Genomic DNA, 21,192 nt, shown 5'->3' with positions numbered 1-21,192 from the left:
ATTATTAGTTTTGAGGACTGAAACTGTAAACATGAATTTGTAATTTGTTGGAGCATTGTGCCCTTTCTTGCTAAGGAATCTGCTATCTCATGTAGAGAAAGCTTGAAACAAGAAAAAGAATATTTATTTTGGGATAGGAAAAAAATTGCCAGAATTTAGTAGGAGATAATTTTTCTTTTTAGTAGGTTATTTTACGACGCTTTATCAACATCTACGTTATTTTGCGTCTGAATGAGATGAAGGTGATAATGCCGGTCCGAGGTCCAACACCGAAAGTTACCCAGCATTTGCTCATATTGGGTTGAGGGAAAACCCCGGAAAAAACCTCAACCAGGTAACTTGCCCCAACTGGGAACCGAACCCGGGCCACCTGGTTTCGCAGCTAGACATGCTAACCGTTACTCCACAGGTGTGGACAGTAGGAGATAGATTGATGTTCCATGTGATCTCTTTCAATTCCAGTTCAGCTGAGATAAGTCTGAATGAAGTATCTTTGAATAGTAGTAAGGAATTTTACTGCACAATTATATTACAAAAATGTTGTCTATATAAACATATTTTCAGTATAATTTGATTTCGCTGCCTACATTTTTTTAATATTATTGTATTAAATATTGTGACCTAACTTATATTTGCATTATAATTAAATAGATAGTTTTACATTGTTTAATATAAACCATTCCATTAATGAAGTCTGGTTTCATACCTCAAAAAACTGCGTTATAATTTGTCGTGACTAAGTTTCCCGGATTTTTGTGATCAGAAGTTGGTCACCCTGTGTGTGTGTGTGTGCATGTGCATGTGTGTGTGGTTTTTTAATCCGCAATCCCATAGAATTCCCCAATTTTTATGTAACCTGGATTATATTTTCATTGAATTTTTAAATGCTGAAGACTCATTAGGAGGTAACATGCAGGGGTTGCAGTCCACACCATTCCAAAGCAATGAAGTTCTTTTCTAAGACAGTCGTGTCCAGTATTGGGGTAGAATACTGCGACTAATGTTTTCCTAGATCCATCTGGTGCAGCCTTGGGCATAAAGGGGAACGGAAAAGGAAAGGAGATACCCCCACTCATCTCTTTTTCACTTACTCCACTTTAGAAACAAATACACAGTCAAACAGTGTGCATCATTGGTGGATTTTAGGTGACCAGTGAGAGACGAAAGCTATGATGCCTGCCTTTACAATCCGTCACTCAGAAATGCTTGCCTACCTGTTTACTCATATTGATTCGAAACATATGTCTCTGCCAGGGAAGGTGGAGTGGGGAGTAGTCTGTAGTGACTCAATCAAGTTAATAACGCCCAGGTTGACCTGGTGTATGTAGGACTGCTGTCTTCTGAGTTTTCGTTGTATTCTGTATTCTAATTCCACAATATTAATATCTCTAAGATTTTGTTTTGAAACTGATATGATGAGGCTTCCTGCGTGATATGTGGAAGGAAGAGCATTTTTTGGGTAAAGCATCTATCTGGTAATTTAGGTAACGGATTTTAAAGTGCAAAATTATGTTTGGGGGGGGGGGAAACTCTAAAAAATGTACACAAGACAAGATAAAAAAGAGATGCTAATAAAAATAGGTTTAATTGAAGTTTGGGAACAACTGGATAATATGCACGGTAGACCAACATCGGTAGTCGACAAAATGGTGGTAGTAAAATTCGCGTCTATATTCTTAAATAATTCACTCCATTAGTCAAGTGCAAGATTTATGCAGTACAACAGCGGTGTTTTGAATGCACTAAAAGAAAATGCAATTGTAGTAAAATCTTAAAGTAGGTTATCATAACGAAATAAAGGGGGGAGGGGGAAAAAGGTGTGTTTCAGAGAATATCATTCAAATGAAGGAAACTAAATTTCATGTTAATGTTCACCAAAGCGTTAAGTATGTAATTATGACCGCGTTGCCATTTTATTTGTGATCTAGAGAAAAATATCTCATCTTTTATGAAGAAAACTTTTAGCGGCCATGAAATTATTCACCACTTTCATCATGGCCATGACCAACAGGATTATGTTGGCTGTCTGCGCATGTGCGGACTTGGTTAATAAAAACCTAAACTAACCAAACCTAACCTTCGTATATGCAAGATGTGTAACCAGAGCAAGAAGGGGTCTTCTTGATTTGATCTGGAATGTACACACGAAAATAAATTCAAGTAAGGACCATGCTGCCACTGCATGAGAGATCTGTGCATGCAGCACAGGAAAACTGTTCCTGTCGCGAACCCCTCATCTAAGCCACGTAATCTACTCCCAATATTTACGCAAATCATCTTATCACTAACAGTGGTGCTATCTCTCAGCAATGTTCAGAACAAAGGAGGTAGAGAAAGAGAGGAAAAAAAAAACAAATTTCTCCTTCTAATGATGCCACAGACCAATGTCATGTCCTTATGTTGGCGACATTGTGTATTTAGTTCAATTTGGTCGTAACCACAATGGTACGGTTCAAAGCTACCATAGCAAATTCTCCAGTTTATTGGAAGTTTGTGTTTTCTCTCTCGGTTTCGGTACATTAACTTGGTAACAATTGGGGCTGCAGTATTATAATAAACCATTATATTTCTCATTCTGCTCTACAAAATAAGACTATAGGATTTTATGTAGTTTCTCAAGTAGAGTGAAAATAATTTATTTTTCTGTCCAATTTTTAACAAAACTTGAAAGAAATGGAAGGAAAAAGGTGCTGAAGCATCAAAGAGGGTATAAAAAGGGATAAATGTGCAAATCTCATGAAAAGATGCAACCAAATGTGTTCAGTTTGCTTCATTTCATGTCCAAAAATACATATCTAAAACAACTGGTATGAAAACAGCTACATTTTTGGAAAGATACTGCACCTTAAAATCCTTTCCTTACTCATTACTTTGAATTTGACAGTAAGTTTGAATCCATTGTAATGAGATGATTTTGTTTTCTTTCTCGAGGAAATTAATAATTTTTTGACAGTTGTGTATTTCTATAAAGGTGGGGGGGGGGGGAGATTAGACTGATAAACTGAGTACTGATAGCTGCTTTTCAATCTGAGAGTATCATAGCACTACTAAATTTCCCTAAATGTAGAATGAGCTGCGATAATGCTACTCTGATAAGCCTCAATTTCTCCATCATGAGACGAAAGATTTTGTCTGGTATGTAAAATGAAACCAGTTTGCTATAATATTCCAGCTTCTACGTTTATAAATGGTTTTGCATTTTAGACCTACCTGTGTAGATATGAAGCCATTTATATTCTGGGTATCTCATGTTGATGATTTCTAGAGATACAATCTTAAGCACTCTTTATTCATCTGCTTTTGACAGTGAATTGCTGAAGCAAAAAAGAGCTGCTTATGATATCTATACCAGCTGAATTTTGCTCTTGTTGTAATGGTTGAGGAGAAATGTGAATATTATTTTTCATTTTCAGGTTCATGACCATTTCGATGAATTCTTCTTCCCATTGTAAAGCATAGTATTTTTATGACAATTTCTTTTACATTCAATTTTTTGAATTGAAGAACAAGGCTTATGATGTTCTCTCGAATAATAATTATTATATAAGCATAAAGTTCCTAAGTTTTGTCAAATTAGCTTCTCAAAAGCTAAACAAACACATATGGACAGTAGTTACAGTAACACTTATTTCGGAATATGTATGATAAGAACTTTCTTGTGTTAAATTTTAACATACCTTGTTAACATGTTTCGACCTATTTTCGGTCATCTTCAGAACTGGTCGTTGTTGGTCTTGGCACCTCTTGTTTCTTGTGTGGGTGTGTTCGTAGTGTAGAATCAAAGAGTGTATGTGTTTTGAAATTGAGTTGTGTGTTGAGAATATCGTTGGGGTGTGTTTTCATGTGTCTGTATATTCCATATTGTTCTAGTGTGTTGAGTTTCTGGCTTTTTGGTTGGATGTGCAGTATTTCCATGTCTGTGTTGATGTCTCTGTAGGTGTGGTTGGCATTTGTGATGTGTTCTGCATATGTGGAGGTGTTTTGTAATTTTGTTATGGCTGTGATGTGTTCTTTGTAAAGTGTTTGAAATGATCTGCCTGTCTGTCCTATGTAGAAGTTGTTGCAGGTGTTATATTTGAGTTTGTATACACCTCTGTGGTTGTATTTGTGTGTTGAGATGTTTTTGTAGAGTGTTATTTGTTCTGTATGCGATGTTGTAGTTTAATTTCTTGAATGAGGTTGCAATTTTATGTGTGTTTTTGTTTTCGTATGTTAGTGTGATGTATTTTTTGTGTCCTTGTGTTAGTGTAGGACAGACAGGCAGATCATATCAAACACGTTACAAAGAACACATCACAGCCATAATAAAATTACAAAACACCTCCACATATGCAGAACACATCACAAATGCCAACCACACCTACAGAGACATCAACACAGACATGGAAATACTGCACATCCAACCAAAAAGCCAGAAACTCAACACACTAGAACAATATGGAATATACAGATACACGAAAACACACCCCCAACGATATTCTCAACACACAACTCAATTTCAAAACACATACGAGTGCACTCTTTGACTCTACACTACGAACCCACCCACCCAAGAAACAAGAGGCGCCAAGACCAACAACGACCAGTTCTGAAGATGACCGAAAATAGGTCGAAACAAGTTAACAAGGTACGTTAAAATTTAACACAAGAAAGTTCTTATCATACATATTCCGAAGCGATACAGTGTTAAAAGTTGTGTAATCAAGATGTATAAAAACTTATTTCATACATTTCACACTTACACTTTTTTCTGAAGTCCTTGCAAAATTCCTATACTTTCCATTTTCATTTATTTCGGTTATACGTTTTTTTTACACTGATACAATCTTATTTTAAATGCCAGGAGATACAAAACGTCATTTATACATTCTAAATAAATTTTGCTCGAAATTAGCTTTATCACGAATGTGTAAGAACGCAAAAATACACTGCGTGTTTGTTGTTATGATTTGGCATACTTCGAAAAAAGTGAAAACTGGAAGCTGCCTATGCTTGCCTATAACAATCTCGTGTCCTTTAATGATGCTGTAACTGCTTTAGAAACAGTGAAACATTTTGTAACATATCTTGATGTAAATAAACAAATTATGGAACAGTTATCACAATTTGAGGGCATAGTTTATTCTTAGGAGCACGCAATAAAAAATAGCTGACGTTTTGTAAAATGATCACATATTAGTAAATGAAGATCGCATAGTAAGGAAAGTCAATTTCGTAAAATTTTTGGAATTGGAGTTTGAAATGTAATATATCAGCCAGCTTTGGCTCTAATCAGCTAAGATTTTCTACAAACAATCTTAACATTTTTCAAGAATATGTGTAATAAATTTGAGTACTGTATTATAGATTCAAAGATTGCTTAACTGTGAAGTTATAAATTTGTCTTGTGAAAATCGTACCAAATTGACTTACCTTGTTCTCTCCATATAGTCTTCAAATACTATTTCCTGCCCATCTCAAACTTCTGGATTTAATATTCCTAATTATGCTAGGTGAAGAATATAATGTGTACAGTTTTGCGTTGTGCAACTTTCTTCATTCTCCTGTAACTTCTTCCATCTTAGCCCTAAATATTTTCCTAAATACCTTATTCTCGAACACCCTTAATCTCTGTTCCTCTCTCAAAGTGAATCCAAGTTTCTCCTTTTCTGTAAAGTATGCAGCATTTCTTCTTTTGCCATTATATAAAATATACATACCTGTCAACTTCCCACTCAGACATGCAGAGAAATCATGATGTAGAAGCAGTAGTTACTCAGTCACCCAAAGAGCTATTCCTCTGACTAATTTTGGTCATTCATGCATATTTAATTTTTTTATAACTCTAAATTTTTAACATAAGTTTCTTTCTACTTGGACTTTGAAGAACCATCTAGATATATATGTCAAGCAACTACTCAACCTAAATGTGAAGCAAGAAAGCATGCCTTTTTTTTCCCCTTTCTTAATTCCTTCCACATCCGATTAAATGTTTTCTACGTTCCATCTGAAATATGGATCAACATCTAGCCGATTTGTATGCTTGTTCTTCATTAACAAATAACATTTCAATGGATACCTAGTCATTGTGGTATACCTGGAAACGAGAAAGTTGATAATATTGCACAACAGGCAACATATTTGCAACCAAGACCTCTTCAAGTGACATCTCTATCCAGTGCTTTTGCTTCAGTGAAGTCTCATTTTACAAATCTATGGATCAACAATTGGCTCTCTTCTGACAAAGGAAAAATTTTACAGTCTGTACAAAAGAAACCAAATGACTTGGAAATGTATAAAAACTTGCCCAGACATGTTCAAACATTTTTAACAAGAGCCAGAACAGGTCACATTGTCACTCAATTGTACCTACATCGATTTCACAATTCTGATAATCCTACTTGTTTGTGGTGTAATAGTCATGATGAAGATCTGGAACACATTCTTCTATACTGTCCATCCATAAACCACAAAAGAAGTAAATTAAAATCATCAGTACCAGTTGCAGAAGACACAGCCCTGCAGTATATATTGACTATACTCCAACTCTGGCTACTAGCAACAGGCACCTATAATGAACACCGATCAAAATACCCCTCGTTTCTCGTGAAAAACAAAAACTGAATAGACTATAGTGGACTTTATGTTGTCAACAAACAGCTGGATACATTAAGAAGATTGATTGATTCATTAACAAAAAGCCAAAAACATTGTTCACATCAATATGTAAAATAAAAGAGAACTAGATGTTACATAATTCTTCACCTAACTTATTATAATAAGGATAATTATCTTAACCAGAAGTTTTAAGAATTCCGTGTGGGGAAGCACTGATGAATTGTGACTAGTTTAAAAAAAATTATTCTGGAATAGATCTTAGTCAAAACAAATTATTTGAAATGTGTATACATTTATAGAATAAGAAGAAAGAGAAAAAGATATGCCAACTGCAGCATTTTCCAGGAACTGTGAGTGAAGCAACAGGTGTGACACTACACACGCTGCAGAGAATAAAGTACGATATAATTCTGAGAAGCCTACTGCAACTACATCTCTCTGTTCAGTTCCCCAGACCGGTGAAGATTAAGAAGGAAGGAGAAGACAGAGCCTGATAAGTGATGACCAGGGAACGGATTTATATGGACTAAAAATATATGAAATATGTAAATATATATGTAGTTATTTTTACCAAAATATGGAATTAAATATGGACTTAAAATTATAAAAAAATGACTATGTACGTTAAATATTGGTACATTTTAATCAAACTAAACAAAAAATATAATGGACGTACCTTATCTTCCAATGTAGTTTCAACAAAACACAATTTTTATTGTCTGTTACCATAACAATAGGTTACAAACATTTCTTTCAAGTGTTGAAAAGTGAATCTTCTTCTATTGTCTCTGAGGATAGATTTATACTGACTAAAAGAGCGTTCGACGTCACAAGAAGTAACTGGTACATAATTCAATTTCACAATGTCTGCTGGGGATAAGTCCAAGTTAATCTTCACTGTTGATTCACCACTCATCACAGCAACAACCTTTTGTAGTTCTTCATATCCAGGGTTTTTTGAAAGTACAGTGTCCACCTTAGCTCTTACTGCATCTGCAACTTTACCTCTACCACGATTCAGTTGTTCCACAGTACTATTTATAATTTCAAAACTTTCAGATAGTGAAAGGTGCCTATTTTGGAGACTTTTGAGCGTTTTTATGATGCATGAAAATGTATGCTGAATGTGAGCTAAGTCATTCTTCACACTTATGTCACAGGTAACTGTTTTCGCAGTATCAATTGAGACTGCATCTTCAGAGTCCAATGCAAGGAGAACATTGTTAATAGAGTCTATATGTTCGGCATAATATTCAACTGCTTCTAGCCATGTACCCCATCTAGTTAAAATTGGCTTTGGTGGCAATGGAATTTCAGGGTACGTTTCTTTCAACACGTTAACTCTACTGGGAGCTTTGAGAAATACTTTTTTCACTGATGAAATCAACAAATCTACTTTAGGGAAATTGTCTCTGACCACTTCTGCCACACGATGAAATGCATGCGCCACACAAGTAAAATGAGTCAATTTAGGATATACAACAGATAATGCTTGTCCAGCTTTGACCATATAAGGGGCAGCATCGCTAATAAAGAATAACACATTATCGTACATAATACCCTTTGGCCACAGGATACCCATAGCTTCGTTGAACAGTTTAACTATAGTTTTGTTATTGCACTTTTCTAGAACATCACAATGTAAAAGAATTCGTTCAGAATATTGTTCACTTAACAAACCGATAACTACATTACCAACAAGTCTACCTTCTTTGTCGGGAGTCTCATCAATGGAAACCCAAATTGAACTATCTTTAATTTCATCTCTTATCTTCTGTATTGTCTCATCGTAGATGGATGGAGCATACGTCTTCCTAAGTGTTGACTCATCCGGGATTGTATGTTGAGTATATTTTTCAAGGAATTCCCTGAAGACCTTATTCTTTAGTTTGTAGAGAGGAATATCAGCAGAGATGAGAGAACGGCACAGGTCGATGTTAAACTCAGATCTTACATTCGATGTTGTTGGTTGTGTTAAAAACAATTGTCTCTGCTTGGAATTTAGTTGTTTGTTGGCCTGATGTTTACTAGTTGTAATGTGTTGTTGCACCAGGAACTTTTGTGTAGATGATACTGCACACTGACACAAATTACAAAATAATATTTTATTGTCAGTTGATAAACCATCTTCTTTAAATTCTGAAATGTAACTTGTTAGTTTTGATTTTAAATTGACTGAATGACGTACTTTTGGCATATTTACCGTCTTTATAGTATGATTTACAAAACTGAACCTATGTGTACTCTGACTGGCATTTAACTGTTGAGCTGCACAACTGAAGTCTGTTAAAAATTTTAAATTAAATTAATACAGTTTTGTAACTTACTTTCCCATTGTTGATAGGACTGCTAATTTTCAAATAACTCTGATGTTAAAGGGATTACTGAACATGTGTTTAAATCTCTATTGTTGAAATGTATTTTTAAAAGTTAATGGAATTTTGTTTTGTTTTATTGTTAAACCTAATATAATATGGACTGTTTTATATGAAATATGGAAAATATATGGAAATTAACGAAAATATGTACTAAACTCTAAAATATGGAAAAATATGGAAAATAAAAGTAGGATTTTTCAACCCTACACATTGTGAAACATAAAGATAATGCAAAATATAAATTATATTAGCTTTATAAGTAAATATGTATTTACATATAAATCCTTTCCCTGGTGATGACTGACAAATGTTAAGTATGTAGCATAATATACATAGCAGAAACTGGCTATCAAAAAGAAACTAAAATGTTAAGGAAGCAATTTATAGGTACTATATAGGCAGTGTATGGGACCGGTGCTCACCCAGCATCGTGATGCACTTGGGGAGCTATGATAGCACAGTCTGGTTGCGAAAGTCAGCTATAACAGCTGGGGAGGATCATCGTGCTAACCATACGATACCTCCATTCTGGTTGGATGATCGTCCACCTCTACATGAGGCCAGCAGCCGGCTGGTCAGTCTGGGCCCTTCAGGGGCTGTGGCACCACGGATTATTATTATTATACTGGGTGTTCAGTTCAAAGTGTGTCATGGCTCGGTGTATGCCGTCATGTGGCTAGTCGATGAGCCTAGAGAATTCATTCTTCCTACACTTCCGCAGAGGTGTATTACTTATGTGCCAGAGAAGTTGCCTAGCAAGTACAGTGTTCATTCTGAAGTGTACTTACCGATACATACGGTAATGCCGGTAGTGGCAGGAATGTGAACTGTTTCGAAACATGTACTGAGATGAGTTTTTTTCTTACTGTCGGGATATGGGGAGAGGGTAAAGACGATTACTTACGTATTTGTTGACATTAACTTCGACGGTCAACATGGACACGGAGCATTTGATTTGTATTGTGTAATGTTGCCGTACGCAACTGATGATAACAAATACCCTGCGCATGACTTGGCCGCGCAAAACACAGTTCGAAAGAGGTTATGGTAGCACACAGACTGTACAGACCGCCATCTGTTGCTACGACGTTCAAGTTATACCACACACGTTCTCAAGTTCAGATTGAACGCCTTGATTAATAGGAAACTTCTCTGACAAAAAGCTGAAACTCGCTTAAAATCGCTGACTCATCAACAGTGACGTCATGCCACACTTCGAAATGAACACCCAGTATAGAATTATAGAAAATCTTGGAAAAATAATTTAGACTTTGAATTTCAGTGTAGAAAACTATCTGATAACATATTTGTGCACAAATATTCTTAATCTTTGTTCTTTACATTTAGGTGCAAGAGAAGCAATGTACTTGTCTAGCACACAATTTTCATTATGTGTCCATCTACGAGTTTTTAAAGAGAGCAACTACTCATTTCTTGTTCACTACAGAATGCTTTCACTCCCAGGAAGCTATCCAAAGATCTAATCTTGGATAGTCCTCTCACATATGTATCTGTTTGAATTAATGTAGTACTTCCACAAGCATTAATTTGAGTGATCTGTCTGCGTAGGGTCATAATGGACGAACAGAATTAGCTGTGTTTCTAGTCACATGATTTTAAGAACAAAAAGTGTTAAAAAAAAAAGGCAGAAAATATTTGGTTATGCCACCAGGAGTGCAGTGTCAGGAACAAATGGAGCTTTGTTCAAACTTCGTGTATGAATTATGTAAAGAAAATGCTTAATAATTCAGAAATTTCATCATAATGTCTTCTGCTGTTGAAGTAGTTATTTTCTTAAACTTAATTGGTCCACAAATTGCTACCTCATCTGTGCTGCTTCCCTGTTTGACCTTATTTAATTCTTATTAAACATATAAATAACGACTGCCTAATAAGAATAACAAAAACATAAATTAAAAAGTATTGTTTGAGTCTTCAGATTGCGTATTTCGCACTGCACCTCTTGTGACGTGCATTTAAAAATTCTGTCGATTTCAGAATATCACTGATAAACTATTAAGTTATTTAAATTGAATAACTTATTAGTTCATCAGAGATATGTGTTAAAAGAATGTAATCAATAATGAAGAAATCAGAAAATCGTTCTTTTTTAATCCCGTATGTGGCTTGTATTCCATAAAATTCTCTCCCTTTGTAAATGTCATTAAGCTTTACTCTTTCCTAGTATGGCCACAGTATGCACTCAGCTGTATAAACAAGAGAAACTGTGTGAATTACTATCAGACATCCAAGGTCAATGTTATCCACTTGAGAGTTCAGTACTCTCAATGAGAGCTTTTAAACCTAGTCTAGAACTCTGTTGCCTATCCACTTGCGGAAAAAAAAAAAAAAACCTTCCCTCTCTCAAATGGATACCTATAGTTCATCTCATGACATGAAGGCCTTTCTTGTCCGTATCTCCTAGCTTTATATCAACATCTACCGACATTGTCTCAACAATAACATCCAGTGTTGCCACATATTGATTTTATGCTTCAAGTATGAGACCGAATAAATTTAGGCAGCGGGCCTTAACACTTCTGTTTCCATGGTACCACGAGTGACGTCAAGAGTAAAACTTTGATATCAAAATTTTACAATTTTTCTCTCTTGTAGCTTGAACACAGATGTCTCACATCAAAAAATTACATTACGTTATATTTTCATTACTATTGAAATTATATAAAACTATTACTCGAATTAAAGTAATAAAATACAGTACCATACTGCACTTCCACTTTGTTCTGATAATATATTGCACTTGTGCATATTGCAGTCCTTAACATGCTGCCTTATACAGAGGATTCGCCTACGGGTGGGGCCAGGAAAGCGGCCTGCCTGCGGTTTCGCTTCAGAAATTGTCTACCCGTAAGCGTCCGCTTTCTATACTATACTCTGTAGGGTTTTAATTTTAAAAGTTTAGCAGCAGTAAAGACTGATGTTTTTGAAACACTAACTTCCTGTGAAACACGTCTTAGAGATTTATTAGGAGAGCGTGTAAATTATGCACTGATTTCATCAATTTTTCTCCCGTCAATACTCTTTGTTTTCGCTTAGGAATTGTAGCATTTATTGACCCTGTTGTCCTTAATTTGTTAACAAGACGTCTAACAGTTTCTCTACCCTGAAATGGAGCACCCGGATATTTCACTTCAAATTACCTACGCACCTCTCTACATGACTCTGTTTTCACATATGCATCATACATAAAAACTCTCTGTTCAAGCGTGAATTCTGCGTTTTGCATTGTTAACAAATTTTACACACACGCTGAATATTTAAGCAACTGTGTCAAGAAACTGCACTGTACGTGTTAAATACTGCAACATCTGGCTCACAACTGATAACTTGTCGACCTTGATGTCCTTGATTGTCGAGCGTGTCTCAACAACTGCCCGCACAAAGCGGTGTATCAGTACATGCCACTTTCCTGGCCCCACCTGTAGGCGAACGCTCTGTATATCTACAAACAATTTTATTCCAACAGAGATTATACTTACTATGCAGCTCTTTGGCCCTGCACGTGATTGTTGAACTTCAAGGGCACAAGGAAAGAACCACAGCTGTAAACAGTGTGGCCTCCTGGCTAGACAGCCATAGCAAAGTCTTACACACTAACATTGGTACGAGCTATACCTACTTGCCGATATTTTTTGCAACAATTATGGGTAGGAAAACCCGATTCAAATTTTTTTCCACGAATTTCTGCTAATTGAGTCAAGAGAGTTAAAATTGTTTAGGCATGAATGAGACCGTCAATTAGCGGAAATTCGTGAAAAAAAAAAAAAAAAATCATTCCCTAAAATCGGGCGTCCCTAATTATGGGTGCTTTTATTTCAATAAAGATTGAAAGATTGAAGTAGCATCACAGATATAACCTAAACACAAATAATAATTTACATAAAAATAATTTAACAATTCAGTTTATGTAATGAAAATATTTTAATTTGATCTATTCCACCAGTTAACCAGTTTTAAATATGCCAATACAAATCGACAACACTGTGTGAAGAACCTGTTGCACTTTCAGTTTGTTCCGATAATACGTTGTGTAGATTATTGCCTGATCCAATCTCTACCCTACGATTCTAGATTCCACAATAACAATGAAGAGTGTCACTCTCATGTCACATTTCCCTTCCCCACCTGCTGACGATACCTAGAGAATGTGATTAACTTTATTTATTGACTGAAATGCAGCAGCTGCATAATTCTGCAAATTTTCACTCTGAAATAATATTTTTTTGGACATCAGTAACGTATACTGTTTTATTAAGCACTAATTCTTATGTAGTAAAAAAAGGTTAGATCCAATTTTGAGCAACTTACCCTTTTATATACTGTATTTGCTGGTGTATAAGATACACTCCTTTCTTTGAAAATGGGTCTGGAAAAGAGGGTGCATCTTATACGCCAATACTGAGTTGGGGTTGAAGCTTGAAGATGTGAAAACTGAGCGTGGTTAAATCATTTAAGAATATTATTGTGGCATTAGTAATGCACTGGATGGTAAGAAGGAAAATTTGTTGTATGAGGATCAGATTCTGATATAGAAGAGGTTTCAAGTAACTGTACATTTAGTTCTGGAGATGAATTTCTGGGTTTTGATGAAGAAAATTGAAAGGTATTCTTTCTCAGTTCGATTAGGTATTTGATTAAAGTAGACCTACGTATTACTGTTTTCCATTATATGTGTATTTTCAAATGTATGTTTTTTTTTTTGTGACGAAGCCTATCACTGTATGTTTAATGGCTTAATAAATTGAATTGAATTTATATTTGAAATAGTGTAAACTCCTTATAACATTCAGTGATAAAGTTTTTTCCCCCAAAAATGTGTAAAGAAAAGAGATACATCTTATACACCTCCAAATACGGTAATTTTAATGCAAGGGCTTCACATATCTCACTATTATCGTGATAAAAATGATTACATTTCATGTGCATACTTCCTAGATGAAATGGTTTAGTAGTAGTAGTAGTAGTAGTAGTAGTAGTAGTAGTAGTAGTAGTAGTAGTAGTAGGTTTATTTTTCCTGGCAGAGTTAAGGCCATGAGGCCTTCTCTTCCACTCAACCAGGTTACAAAAATGGTTTATGGATTTGAGTATGAAGAAAATCCATTCAGTAGGTTAGAACAAAAGACTGCACGTAGAGAGAATTTCTGAAAGGACTTTTTTTTTTGGTACGAGAGATGCTGAAAATAGTTATTTTCTTTAATCTGAAAATACTTTTTTCAACATCACAACACTACCGTAATTTTAGTATAAAAAGTAAGGAACAGCTTTTATATATATTATGCACTATAACATAAAAGAATGACTGAACTTGCAGTATGAAGAGAAGTATAGCATTACAACACGCATGTTCTGATGACATCATTTTGTGGAACACCACAATTCACACTCCAGAAGTTACATGGAAATATCAAGGGCAACTTAAGTAAAGTAAAATAAAAAAAGTCACCACAGCTCGTGCTACTTGTCTAATATAACCAGATGTCTGTGTAAAAAACTGTGGAACATACGGCTCAGAAGCTAGTAGCCATTGGATTTTAAAAATGACAGAGAGTGAATGATAAAGACATTATTTTCTGTTTATCATTGTGATGAAACTAGATAAACAGATGTAGGATAATAGGTACTTTTTAAAAGGCCCCAATAATTGTAATAAAAAAACTATGAATATATCATTATAAATGTTTTATTGTATGAAATATACACAAATGAAAAAATTATGAAATATAAAGTCACACAGGAGAAATTCTTACATATTATGAAATCTATCAAAACTCTTGGGACCAATTCTGTTGAAGATTACTACATTAAAGCCCTGGTAATAAGTGCTCAAGAAATATTTAACCTTTATCTGCCGATACTTCATGTAATGTTGATAGTTTTAATTTCAGGCATCTACAAGCCTAGTGGACGTATTGTAAATTACATCTTTAAGTGACACTGTTCTTAACACAATACACGGTTGATAAAGGTTAATATTAGATGTTTTGTTTCAACATTTTTTCTTAGCTTAACAACATTTAAATTGCAGTGGCTGTACACAACTGCTGATATTTCAAAATGACTGGCAAACAGAGTTACGGAAAGAAACTAATATGAACTATTTCAATATAATATTTGCATAAATAGCTGCTCAGAACAAATTACTTTTGAAGCTTGAAACACAATAACACTATGACATGGCATGGGGACAATCATGCAGTCTCAGTTATTCTTTAATCCAGAAATTTTATCTTTGATTCTCTAGTTAATAGTAACCAATAAGTCTGAATTACAATCTGTAATATTTTACTCTCTTCGTCCTGATAGATTTCAGAATGAAACCTTTGTGAAAGAAGCCTGGCTAATAGTTTCAATTCTTACCCACTTTGCCATTCATAACATCATTCAATTTCTTAAGTGACATATTGTAACAATTGCAGTTAGTACAATGTCATTTAAATAAATCAAATAGAATCTTTCATTTGCATTATGAACTTGTATGATAATGTGACATAAGGAAACACCCACAGGTACATTATTAATAAAGAGACATTAACTTAAGCACACGTGAATTCACATTTAAGTTCAATTGGCTGATGTATCATTTACATGATGCATAAAATTCACTTGTGATCTTTTTTTTGGGGGCCCCAATTTCTTTTATATTAAAAAAAAAAAAAAAAAAGACAGAGAAGTAAAAGTAGTAATGAATTAAGTACAGTAGAACTTGGTTATAACGACATCCAAGGGACCTTAAACATTATGTTGTTATAAACGAGTGTCGTAGTAGCCGAGATTCACATTATCAATCTAGTGAGGTGGAAAATGAAAAAATAACAAACTTAATTAGACTTATTTTAGATTTATGTATTGACTTTTAAGCCTACAATGAACATAATAACATACACGTAGGCCTATAATTATAAATACAGTATTCTGTATTAAAACAGTTTGTTCAGTACTCATCAAACTACTTTACTTAGAAGTGAAGTAATCAGTCATTTTACTCTGTTGTCTTCTACTTGCCCAATACACACTTTCTAGGGCTAAATTTCATAATTTCAGTTGCAATTTCACTGATCCCTTCCCTAGCTTCATAGAACATGTTCATAATTCTAATGACTTCTAAAGCATCACTCACTTCCTTTAGCAGTCATACTGCGTTAAAATGCGTGCACTTAGTGAAAACTTCCTGTCGAAACTGATCTAATACCACATGAATTCGGTCAGGTTACAATGGGGTGAGGAATCCGCCTGCATTCCAGAGGTCTATCACAGAAGGAGACTGTAAAGAATTTGTCAGGGCCAAATTTCAACAAAATATTTCTTATTCCAAACTGAGGTTGAAAATGACGTTATATGCGAGGTAGACGCATATGCGTTTGTCGTATTAAGCAAGGTAGGAAAGCATATGTGTTATGGGGAATTAGTTGGGACCACAGAATATTTGACGTCATAGGCGAGGTGTCGCACAAAACAAGGTCGCTATAACCAAGTTCTACTGTAGTTATAATACAGCAGCCTTTAAGCAATTAATTACAGTGCACATTGCTAGTCACATTTCATACTGCACGTTAAATATAAGTATAGAATTTAATCATACAACAATCGTACTGTTCATACATTTTAAAATTTCTAGTGCATCAGGGAAGACAAGGCTACTTCAAGCTTTCATATTTATTTCAGACCTGGGCCAAACATGCGATACTCACAATTCCTTCGAGTTCCTCTGTAATAAACTTTTTTCATAGTAGGTAACTTTTCTCACATGCAGACAGTCTTGTCAAGGAACTAATAAAAATTGCTAGAAATTATCTCACATAAGCTTGATCCTGATATAAACAAAGAAGAGGGGCAAGACACTGTCTTCCACTTCATGATTGGAGACTGCTTATGCCACCTGCTGTGCATTCATAAAAAAGTTGAATAAGAATAGCACATCAATTTCATATTCATCAGCGGCACATTTAAAGCAATTTTGAAAATTAAGAGTTTTGTCAATACGAATAATTCCATGTAACTTAAAATAAATCTGAGGTGTCGATCGTGACACTTTCTGTAAGTACTACGTCATTCACAAAAAGTGGCCTTATCTTGTGACTGATACGAACAAGAATTGGTAATAGCAGCAGTCACTGCTGAAATATAACTTACATTGTGACTGTCTGACAGTACATCTCACTCTATTCTAGTATTGTCAAACACTGAACAAATTTCAGGGAAGGTTTAGGTTGGACTGCTCGCGAAACAAATGACGTTTCAGAGTTGAATGAACTTTCATCTTCACGTAAAAAGAATAAGAAAGAAAGGAATCCTTACACGGAATATATGTTCGATTCAGAAATATCTGGCCGGATTTAGTAATTATTTGTAAAGGCTCCAAGGAGTACAATTCTTTTTTCTATTTCATTTTTCACGAGAAGACGAAAGTAGATCCAATCTTTCAATAGTCATGCATTCTTTATTTCATCAATGATGCAAAAAATCCAATCTAAATCCTCCCTGAGTAAAGCTACATCTTTAAGTGATTTTGTCAATTATACATGTCATTTTCCTTCTGACCAATTATGTGGTGTATTTACATACAACATTTTCACCATTTATTTACATCAGGAAAAACCTTATATGAGATGATTCTAATCTAAACATTCATCATTAGAAATAACTTAATCAGCAAAACAATTAACGTCATTCAACACTTCTGTTTCGAAGAAAACTAAGCATTCTAGACACTTTACACACATGCTACAATGTGAAGAATTCTTACACACACAAGAAAGATCATTTTGGAAGAGATCAACATCAACAATCTGCCTTCATTCATTCTTACACTCAGGGTCTAAACTTATGATGATCGATATAATGTATCTAGAATGTTCAACATTTAATTTGCTGTAAAATTTTTAGACACACAGGGTAAGTTAATTCACTTTTCAAAAAGAGAGGACATCTAACTCTTTCATATTAACTTCGTAGGAACTTTATGTTTTAACAAGCCAAACTACTAATGTTAAGTTTCTCTGGACACCTGAGTTAGTTTTAAAATTTTATCTATTTCGTGTTACATATCATTAAAAGCTTTATGTACTTCATTTTGTTAAATAACTCTTTACACACGCCCTCTTCCATTACAATATGTAGTAAACTAAGTTATACTCTATGATGGGCACTTAAAAAATTTTACAATCTCTTGACACTGAAATCAAAAGTAAAAAGTGAACAGAGTTAAAACTCTTAACAAAAAAATTCAGACTTGTGTTTCAACACACAAGAGTTGCTGATGAATAAAATGCTATATCTTGTATTTGCTGATTACAATTTCTCAATATTCTGTAATAGTAGCCTATATTACGATACATGGTTGGGAAATGCTTTTTACAAGATCGAGGAAAAGTTCGAAAAACGAGCTCCGAGCAGAGCTCGTTTTTCAATTTCCGAGATTTTGTAATGCACTTCACAAACGTGTATTGTACAACATTTTTTGCACGATCATATTTTTAAAATTGCAAATACAATATACCTAACCTATTTTGGATTGATTATTTAGAGCAACATTATTCCAAAGCCTTCACAAAACTATACTGTAATGGTAACTAAGTAACAATAAGTGCACTGTAATAGATCTATTTCAGTACAGTTTTATATTATGAAGAATGGCTTCCCTAGCAACAAGTTTCAGTATGGGAATTCTAACTTTCAAGGCCTAACAACAATAGCTGTAAAAAAAAAACACGATTGTGCAAAAAAAGTTATTTATGTCTTGTGCGTTATTGCAGTGTACATAAAGATTTTCCAATGAAACTGTAGTTTCTGATAAAAACTGTACAGTCCCAACATATGTTACAATTTAACATAAAACCTTGGAATGACGTCAATTAAAAATAGAAATAAGATTTGTTCAGCTTCATTAGGTTCTCTCCATAAAAAAGAGTAAATGTGATTTTGGAACCAAAACTTTAAAATTATGAAAATACTAACGAACAACAGGCCTGGTATTAAAATGTAAGTCTTCGTAATCAATAAAACTAGAATGCTGAAACCAATGCAACTTGCTTAAGCTTAAAATAAAAACAATTTTAAGTAGTTAGGGCCGAAAAGAAACTTCGAAAGAAGTGTCAAGAAATAATTTCTCAAAATACCAATATTATTATATATTTTAATGTTCTATTTTACCTAACAATTCGTGCAGAAATAAAATATTTATATTAGAAGAAAAGAATAACTATTCCTTTTTGTGACTAAAGTACATCATACTTCAAGAAAGTCCTTGAGAAGGATCATACGTCTTTTCTCTGCAATATCCATCTGGTTTTCTAAATCACCATGTTTAATTGATGTTTCTGTTCGCTCAATCATCCACGCAAGATTTTCAATTTCGGCCTCCAACTGAGCCTGCTGATACTCAAAAAGTTCTTTTCGAGGTCCAGGCTCCATATAATACGCATATGGATAAGTGTACTGTAAAGTGTACCGACACTTTGCAAGCAAGATCGCTGCATCATATAAAAACTGCCAATCAATCCATGTTCCATTGGCGTTCATAACTTTCGTGTTTATGCGTACCTTCATCTTCTGAAGTGACATTTCCTCTAACTTCAAGCTTTTGGAATGATTATCCCATCGTTCGTAATAATGGAGATATTTTGTTAAAGCTTCCCTTGCCCTTGCTTGGACTGAATGACTATCAAGACCGTCTTTGTAACGAGAGCACTCATAGTAGTGCGTGCCATGCAGTTCCCAGTCACCCAAACACACCCAACAGAACTCGTACTTGCATTTGTAACATAGCATGTGATTACAACCCCCATTCTTTTCGATGCAGATATTGCATTTTGGGCAGTCTTTAGTATGAGCAACGAAGTAATTTGCAGTTTCGCTATCATCTGCACACTTTGTAAGCCACTTTTTTATAGTTTCACAATCTGTTGGAGCATGATAATCTGTGCCACACTTAAAGCAGAATGTAGTTTTGCACGAATTGCAAGTGGCTCTTTTTGCGCTAAGGTCCTTGGCTTTTATAATGATTTCACAATTTGGTCCTGGGCAAAATCGAAGTTGCGGGTGAGACTTGACATAATCCTGAAATGCAGATCGCTGGTATCTGTGACGGATTGACGGTCGACTTAACAGAGTCAACACAAAATCTTCCGGTGCCAGAACATCACATTTTTGAGCCATGCAACCTATACTTGTAGAATAACCCTGAGTTATTTGAATTTCAAAATGCATAATCCAGCAATCTTTGCAGAATAAGTGACCGCAGGAGAGGCTATTGAATCTGTCACGATCCCAAGTTTCCACGCACACCGGACACATCAGCCGTTGCTGGTGTTCTGCTATTTGTTCTGGGGGATTTGGCGGTTTTATTTTAGACCACACTAAGAGTCTATAAGAGTCTTCGTGATATTTATTACAAATATCTGGTACTGACCATTTGTGAGCATGTAAAAGAACTTTGGCTAAAGATGGTGTAATATGAAGGGAGTTACTCAATTTTTCAACAGATTCGTTCAAAAGTCTTTCAATTTCTTCTACAGTCAAACAATCAAATACAAAATATTCCGGATCAGTTTTCCTAGGATCTAAAATATCTGCTCCGTAGTCTTCTTCGTTTTTATAGTAATCCTCATAACTGATGCCATCATCGTCCGAATACTCCATATCGGAGTCGCACTCTTCTGCAGTGAGATCTCGGGGCCGAATATTTTCGCCATTATTTCTGTACTGTGTATATGAGAGAATAAAAATTAGCCTAAATAAGCAAGAAACGATTATTGAAAAACATGTTATGTATATTACATTTTTATACCGCATATGCCCCGCCCAAATATTATTTCGGGATTCAGAGATGCATTCTTTCCCCTTGTAATCATTCATTTAAACAGTGTAGAATAGATGTAAATATGGTGTATTTTTGACACTTCCTATATATTGACAAGTACTTACCAGTATTTCACCACGGCTATTACTTGAAGAGGGTTGGCTTGATCTGGATAATTCCTCCGACATAATGAATACAGAGCTTCTAGTCCTAATGGAGTTAGTGGAAACGCGTTAGTAGGAACACTTCGGGGCCTCTGACGTTCCCCCTCGTCCATTTTTCTTTTGTGAGTGTTGTCTCTCTGTACCTTGAGAGAGCGTTGTCGAAATATGCATCAGGCTAATAAACATAATGACAATAATGCTTTAAAAGAACAATGATAAAAATCGAGAAATCTAA

The 21,192-nt window shown here is 34.9% G+C and overlaps 1 protein-coding gene across 2 annotated transcripts in view; it reads right to left on the bottom strand.

Annotated features, from left to right (window-relative positions):
• Positions 1-21,101, bottom strand: part of LOC138691514 (potential E3 ubiquitin-protein ligase ariadne-2-like) — a 35,803-nt gene extending 14,702 nt beyond the window's left edge. The window contains exons 1-2 of one of the 2 annotated variants that reach the window (XM_069813556.1): positions 20,919-21,101; positions 19,070-20,696 (exon numbers count right to left, since the gene is read on the bottom strand). In XM_069813556.1, the coding sequence (XP_069669657.1) occupies positions 19,221-20,696; positions 20,919-20,981 (1,539 nt within the window). In that variant the 5' untranslated portion in view covers positions 20,982-21,101 and the 3' untranslated portion in view covers positions 19,070-19,220. Of the gene's footprint in view, positions 1-19,069; positions 20,697-20,918 lie in introns of those variants that run through there. The other variant, XM_069813644.1, reaches the window with a different exon arrangement.
• Between the last annotated feature and the right edge of the window lie 91 nt (positions 21,102-21,192).

The sequence above is a fragment of the Periplaneta americana genome, chromosome 1 (assembly GCF_040183065.1).
Source record: "Periplaneta americana isolate PAMFEO1 chromosome 1, P.americana_PAMFEO1_priV1, whole genome shotgun sequence".
Lineage (NCBI taxonomy): Eukaryota > Metazoa > Arthropoda > Insecta > Blattodea > Blattidae > Periplaneta > Periplaneta americana.
The sequence above is the reverse complement of the archived record's forward strand: the minus strand, read 5'-3'. Positions and strand labels throughout refer to the sequence as shown.